We start from the raw sequence: 7,337 nt of genomic DNA on the forward strand, positions 1-7,337 counted from the left end.
TGGTGTTGTCGAAGCTTAGGCGAAGAATCCTACCGATGATACGGTAAGAGGTTAGATAGGTGAATGTGGTTAGTGATTCAGAGTGTTCATGAAAGGTCAAACAGAATGATTTAGAGGAATTTGGCGAGTTGGTGGTGCAAGATCATGTCAATAATGAAGAAAGAATCTTGATAGGTTCTAGAGTTGTGTAATGGTGGCTTCAAGCTAAGTGGGAGAGTCCCACAATCTACGATTGGGTTGCATGGTTATCTTCTTGTGAGGTTTCGGGTTATAGGCATATTGGTAAGTTATTTCAGCTAAGGGAAAAGAACATAAGTGGTGATTTGAGCAAAGAAATTGGTAAAGGTGTGCTATAGTTGACCTTATTGACTCATGTTCAGGCTTTGGGAAGATTCAGGATTTATGCTTCGTACAGAGGTGATTTACAAGGGAAGTGATTCTGTCCGGTGCTTCATTGACATGGGTGTTCAAGTGCCAGTGGAGCCTTGGAGTTGATTATATGCGGGACCAAGCCAGAGTGAGTCACTCTCAACAACAGTCCTAGTGAATTCAAAGGTTAAAAATGCGGTGCCTAAGGATTTCAAGCCTGCGGTATGGTTAAGAATCGAGCTTTTGTAGTAGATTATGATAAGAGGCTCAGAATGTCCTATGATATTTTCGGCTTGCGGTGTAGCATTTGGAGGAATGAGAGAAAATGACTTCGGATTCGTAGAGGAATTATCAGAATGGGTGTATCGATTGAGGATACGAATGTGTGTGCAAGGAGGGCATGAAACGGTTCAGGGGTTTGGAGACAATGTGGTCTCGTGGAATGGGGTCACTCGGGATGAGTGCGGAGTTAGGTTCATGATGTAAGGAATGGAGCTATTATTATTTCTGAGTCAAGTTAAGGATAAGTTAGAAGAAGTCGGATCGGATGCCACGGTTGAATTGGCATGATGGCGGCAATGATCAGTTCCTTCAGCGTGATTAAGTTAAACATATGAATTGTGATGGTACGTGCGAGGCTTGACGGCCGCCGTAATTGGTTTTATTCGGGAGTATTCAAGTATTATGGCTTGTTATGCGTAGGCGGATCCCGGAAGGGTTATGGTGGTTTAGACCACTACTTGAGGATTTGCATATTCTACGGTTATGAGAATTCACTCGCGTGTTGCTATGGTTCTCTTAAAATGAGCTAAGTAAAAGGTATGATGAAGTGTTTACCCTATTAGTGGTTCAGGAGTTATGATGAAATTCTTGTGCTATCGCATATTGGATGTTAGATGTGGTGAGCGGTATGAAATTTGAAAGTGAGGATCAAGGTTGCGGTTCGGTGTTGGCAAGGATGTCACGAGCTCGGATGAGCAAGAAAGGGATTTGAGTGTTTAGAGTAAGATGGTATTGTCTTCAGCGTCACATGAGATCGGTGTTTGTGAAAGAGGCCTTGCATCCTGGTTAAGGATTCTTGATTTGCTTTGCAACTAGTATGACCGGTGGTATGGATGTGCAGACTTTTTACCTAGTGTGGAAGATCGTGAAGCTTACCCTACGGGGAGATTGTATAAGTGTGACATGTGGTCACCTGATTGATTGAAGATTTAAACCAAGTGTGAAGATTGTGGTAACAACGCTAATTTGAGAATTTATGCCTGGAGGGCGCGCAGTCCATTGGTTGTGGACTGTGGGAGTTTGTTCTGTTGGTAATGGTTGTTCTTGTGTTTTATGGGGAAGAAGGGGTTATAATTAACCCTTGAAAGGTTATTAGCCTAGTACGGTGTAGTCGGAATCGGCTTGAGGTCAGTGGGTGGATTTAAATATGAATGTGGGCTCTATATCAAGCCAGATGTGTTCATTTCGGCATAGCACTCCTTATAAAGGAGTATTCGAGCGTTGGATGTTAATTCGTCGTTGGCTATTTCATGTAATACTATATTGTGCCGTGTGAGTTTTGAAACGGCTTCATGAATTCATATGTATTGAGGTTCCGCGTAGCGAAGGTATTATGTGAGCAGGATGGCTCTCGAGATTCAGATCATATATCCCACTTTAGATGTGCTTGAGTTTTGTAGCGTATAGAGCTATCTGTCTCCCCAGGAATGGTATTATGTACTTAGCGTGCTTGTGGCCGATATTCGGTATTTTGTAGTAATGATCACTCTAGCTCGGTATGTATCTCCTTATATGGATTTTATGTGGGGATCAGGTGGCATGCCGCCACGGGTATGTTGTTTGGATCGGGTTGCACGCCGGAACAGTATGATGTCGAGTTCAGTCCCCTATATCCTAATTTTTGTGTGATTTGCTTCCCATTTTCGGAGGAAGGTTCATATTAGTTGCGTGAGTTGATTAGTCCCTTCCAGAGTCCGTTTTTCTTATGTATCATGTTCAAGTTTGTAGCTTATTGGCACGTTGTGGCATCATATGAGACTTTTGGTCATGTCTGGGGTGGCTTATTACCTGAGAAGTTCGTAATGGATAAGAAGAGATTAGTGGATTTTGGATCAGTGCAATCGGATTTTAGGAAGTATGTTAAAGAGCAAATACCATTAGTTGGTCCAGAACGAGGTGATGGTTCTTTTCAGGAGTAGAGACTCAATGATTTGTTGACTCGGCAGTTGGTTATGAATTTCTACACATCTCTTCCGTCGTGGCGGTATTGCAAAAGTTGGGACAAGACTTATATATGTCATGAGGTGCATTGGGAGCATCAGATTCGTGGAATTTCCGCTATTGTTATCAGAGGATGTTATTATGGTCATGTGAGCTATGCAGTGCATAGTGTGAATTCAGCAAAGGTATGCAATGATGTATCGGTGCATCGTGTGGTGATGATACGATGTTCGTATGTTGGGAGCAGGCCGTTAGAGAATTCCGGATGTTGGAATTGGGCTCTAAGCTTATTTGCCTGAATAATAGAGGATATCTTGAGATTTGATTGAGCTAATGTGCTGAACTGAGTTGTGGTAGCACGGGTAGGTGCACGAGGTGTTAAATAGTGACTTCGGACAACTCCAACGCAGTTCTTTGCATGTTCGAGGATGAACGTATGTTTAAGTGAGAGAGAATGTAACGACCCGACTGGTCGTTTCGAGCTCTAGTTCGTCGTTCGCCAGTTTGAGGCCATGAGCGGCTTCACTTAAGGTATTATGACTTGTACGCATGGTCAGAATTGAATTTTGAGAATTTTAGAGTTGATTTGGAAAGAAAATTCTCGTTTTCGAAAGCTTTAAGTTGGAAGAATTGATTAAGACTGAAATTTTGAGTAAATGACCTCGGATAAGGATTTAAAGGTTTTAGCAAGTTCGTATGATGATTTCTGACTTGAGCGTATGCCCGGATCGGGTTTTGGATGACTGGGAAGCATTTCGGCGCTTATTGTGGAAGTTAGCATTTTGGAAGAATTTTATAAATTTGGGTTGATGTGCATTTCAATGCTATGGATGTCCGTTTGGGATTCCGAGTCTGGGAATAGCTCTGTATGCTGATTCTGGTATTGGGAGCGCGATCGGAAGTGGATTTGGAGGTCCGTAGATCATTTTGGAGTCATTTGGCTAAAGTTAGAAATTTGAAGGTTTTTGAGAAGTTTGACCGGAAGTGGACTTTTTGATATCGGGGTCGGATTCCGATTCCGGAAGTTGGAGTAGGTCCGTAATGTCGCATATGACCTGTGTGCAAAATTTGAGGTCAATCGGACGTGATTTGAGAGGTTTCGGCATCGAATGTAGAAGTTTGAAGTTCTAAAGTTCATGAAGCTCGAATTGGGGTGTGATTCGTGATTTCGACGTTGTTTGATGTGATTTGAGGCCTCGAGCAGGTCCGCATTATTTGGGACTGGTTGGTATGATTGGACGGGGTCCTGGGGGCCCCGGGAGGATTTCGAGTGGTTAACGGATTGAAAAATAGAATTTGAGGAAAGGCTGAAGCAACTGGGCTTCTGGTGTAATCGCACCTGCATGAAGAGCACCACAGGTGCGGGCCCGTAGGAGCGTGAAGTGGCTCGCAGAAGCGGATTTTTGCTGAAGGAGTGGACCGCAGATGCGGTCAAAGTCCGCAGAAGCGGGATCGCACCTGCGTTCGTGGAGCCGCAGATGCGGAGATAAGGGGCTGGCGAATGACCGCAAAAGCGGTAGTTGGGCCGCACCTGTGGAACCGCAGAAGCGGTCAAGTGACCGCAGGTGCGAAAATCGGGCTGGGCAGTGTGTTCTTTTAAAAACGAGTTGGGTCATTTCAACCCCATTTCCTCCATGGGAGCCGGTTTTGGAGCAACTTGGGAGCGCCATTTTCACCACCAAGCTGAGGTAAGTGGTTTATACTAGTTTTGAGTTAAATACATCGATTATGTATAGGTTTTAACATGGAAATTAGTAGAAAATTTGGGGTTTAAGGAAAAACCTAGAAAATTGGTATTCTTGGATTTTGACCACGGTTTTGGGCATGAAAATGAGAGTAAATTATATATTTGAGTTCGTAAGGTTATGGGTAAACTTTATCTTCCAAAAATTTTGGAATCCGGGCATGTAGGCCCGAGGGTGATTTTTATCGACTTTTCGATCGGGGTTAGAAATTATTATAAATTGGATTATAATGAGTAATTGTGCGTATATTAATGGGTTTGCATAATTATTGCTAGTTTTGGAGCGTTGTGATCGATTCGAGTTGTTTGAAGGGCTCAGGAGCCGGTTATGGAACTTCGGAGCGAGGTGAGTCTCCTTTCTAACTTTGTAAGAGGAAATTAACCCCATAGGTGAAATAATTAAATATGTGCTCCTATTTGTAGGGGCTACGTACGCACGAGGTGACGAGAGTCCGTGCGTATCTCCTATTATGCCTATGTCCGGGTAGTCTTAGGCTACATCATGCCTTGTTGATATTGTTGTTGATTTATGTTATTGCTTGCTTTGAGAAGAAACAAGATTGAGGGTGCGTAATAATTGTGTTGAAAAGTATTTTAATTGAGGAATTTAAGAATTTAAGTGTATTCATTAAACTGAGTATTTTCGAAAATAATTGAGGGACCTTATTTTAACTTAAGAAAATCTATGTGTAACCGCGTTGTATGTATGATTCGCGAGCGGGGTATTCCCTTCCACTACTCTCATGGGAGCGGGCCGATCGCCTCGGCAGATTAATAGATGCATCTATGGTTCGCGCCATTCGACCCTCTGGCAGTGCACCGTTTACTTTTATGTTGGGTCGGGCCGTACGCCGCGACATTTCATATATATATATATATATATTATTCTCATGGAATCGTGCGTGGCATTTGGCTAGAAGCCAGTGAATTTGAGGGATTTTCCCTGATTTGAATTATGACAACTTCCTTAATGAAATCTACTATATCTATATATATGCTTCGGTTACGGAGGGAACTTGCTAGTTGAGAGCTTGAGTAAAATTATAAAGAGGGGAATTGTATTATACTTGTTTATTTCATATATTTACTCTGTTTCATGTTTATTCCCCCTTTTACTGTACCCGATATTATTGGGCCACTAGTAAGAGTCGGAGTCGACCCCTCGTCACTACTTCTTCGAGGTTAGACTGGATAATTACTGGGTACGCATTGTTTTCGTACACATACTACACTTGCTGTGCATTTTTGTTGCACATGCACATGTATTTCTAGTGGCCTAGTGGGCGTAGCAGCATGGTTGATACGGAGACTTAGGTGAGCTGCATCTCTCGAGACGACCCGCAGCTAGCAGAGTCTCTTTCAGAGTATTGTATTTACGTTCTGTCCAAATTTGAATTTCGGACAGTTATTGTACTTCATTTGATTTCCTAGTGATTGCTCATGCACTTGTGACACCGGGTTCTGGGGTGATTATGGATTCAGTATTGAAAATTGTAAGCACTTTTATTTATTCTGCAAAAATTACTTTTTACTAGTTAAATTAAAGGAAATTGGTGGTTTCAAAAATATTAAAATGAGAGTTTAATTAATTACTTAATGTTGGCTTACCTGACCGAGGTGTCCGGCGCCATCACGGCCTTTAATGGATATTGGGTCGTGACACAGATAGTTTGAAAAATTCTAAACTTTTGATTCTCTTTATTATCTTGTATTCCAAATGTGCAATCTTCGATCCTCAATTGACCCTTCCTTTTAATTCCAACAGAAGAAACTATCCTTAGTAATTGTGAAATTTTTTGTTACAATGACACAGTATATATCTAGCACACAATCACAAACGTGAAAAAAATTAAATTACATCAACACTTGATCATTTGAGACAAAAAAGAAAAAAAAAATTACAAACAACAACTCTCATCATATAGAAGACATTTCAATTACGAAATGTGACAATATTATTCTACAAAAATGGCAAACAATTACCGGACTTGAGATGAAGCCTACAAGTAGGGCAAGAGGAATGTGAGAGCAGCCATTTATCAATACAAGCAACATGGAAAGAATGATTACATTGAGGAAGAACCCTAATTCTCTCACCATCCATGAAATCCAACAAGCAAATAGCACAGCTTGAAACTGATGAAGAAAAAGAAGAAGAAGCACTAGAATTTGCATTATTATAAGTAGATGTTGGCAAAGCAACCATATCTTTTTTCTTAAGCCCTGTGTTCATTCTCTTTGAAGCTACCCATTCAACTGGCTCAGAAATTGTCCTATGAGTGCATTGAAATACACATTGTAACATAGAGTTTAGGCCAAGAGCACAAAGCAAAGCACATATTAGGGCTGCAATTATCACTGCTAAGTTGAAGTTTAGTGTATTTTCATTGTTATGGTGTTGATCAAGAAAAGGGGTTTTAGGTTCAAGAATGGTTGGGCTTTGTGTTGGAGGGAGGGGTTTAGCCATGATTGTCACTTAGGAGATATGAAGAAGATATGAGGGAGTGAAAAATCAGGCTTAATTCAATGGTATAAAAGAGATGGAAAAGAAAAGAAAACAAGTGGTGGCATAGGATGTTATAGGATGTGGCGAGTTGTTTATCCATTGTCTAGCCTTTTTTGGTTTATGCTATCAAAAAGAAAGAAAAAGAATGTTTGGAACAACCTCTCTACTCCCCTCTCCACTTCCCACAAAGAAGATAAAAGAAAAGAAAAGAAATAATTAAGAACATTAATTCTTCTCATCCAAGAGATGATAATATATTTGATTTGATGGTATAGTTGGTGAAAGATAGCCAAGTATATCCGCAGTATAAAAATATTAAAATTTTGGAAGCATGTTCATTGATGTCCCACTAGAGATCGAATTGAAGGTGGATGGTTCTTCTATATTTTTTTGGTTTAAGATAAAGATAGTATGCTTTAGTGGTACAAATTTGATTGGTGCAAGTATTAATCCATATGTGATGGATGATTGGTTATAGTGAGTGGCGAAGTCGAA

General features: G+C 40.9%; 1 protein-coding gene across 1 annotated transcript; it reads right to left on the reverse strand.

The window, feature by feature from the left end:
• Nucleotides 1–6,256: 6,256 nt before the first annotated feature.
• Nucleotides 6,257–7,012, reverse strand: LOC109212675 (RING-H2 finger protein ATL73-like). The gene has a single exon (XM_019376345.1). It carries the CDS (start codon nucleotides 6,801–6,803, stop codon nucleotides 6,297–6,299), a length of 507 nt encoding a protein of 168 aa, XP_019231890.1. The 5' UTR covers nucleotides 6,804–7,012; the 3' UTR covers nucleotides 6,257–6,296.
• Nucleotides 7,013–7,337: the final 325 nt, after the last annotated feature.

This window comes from Nicotiana attenuata, unplaced genomic scaffold (genome assembly GCF_001879085.1).
Source record: "Nicotiana attenuata strain UT unplaced genomic scaffold, NIATTr2, whole genome shotgun sequence".
Taxonomy (NCBI): Eukaryota; Viridiplantae; Streptophyta; class Magnoliopsida; order Solanales; family Solanaceae; genus Nicotiana; species Nicotiana attenuata.

What these genes read in the sequence shown, in the direction of transcription:
- LOC109212675 (XM_019376345.1), bottom strand. Translation starts at nt 6,803, where the DNA reads ATGGCTAAACCCCTCCCTCCAACACAAAGCCCAACCATTCTTGAACCT.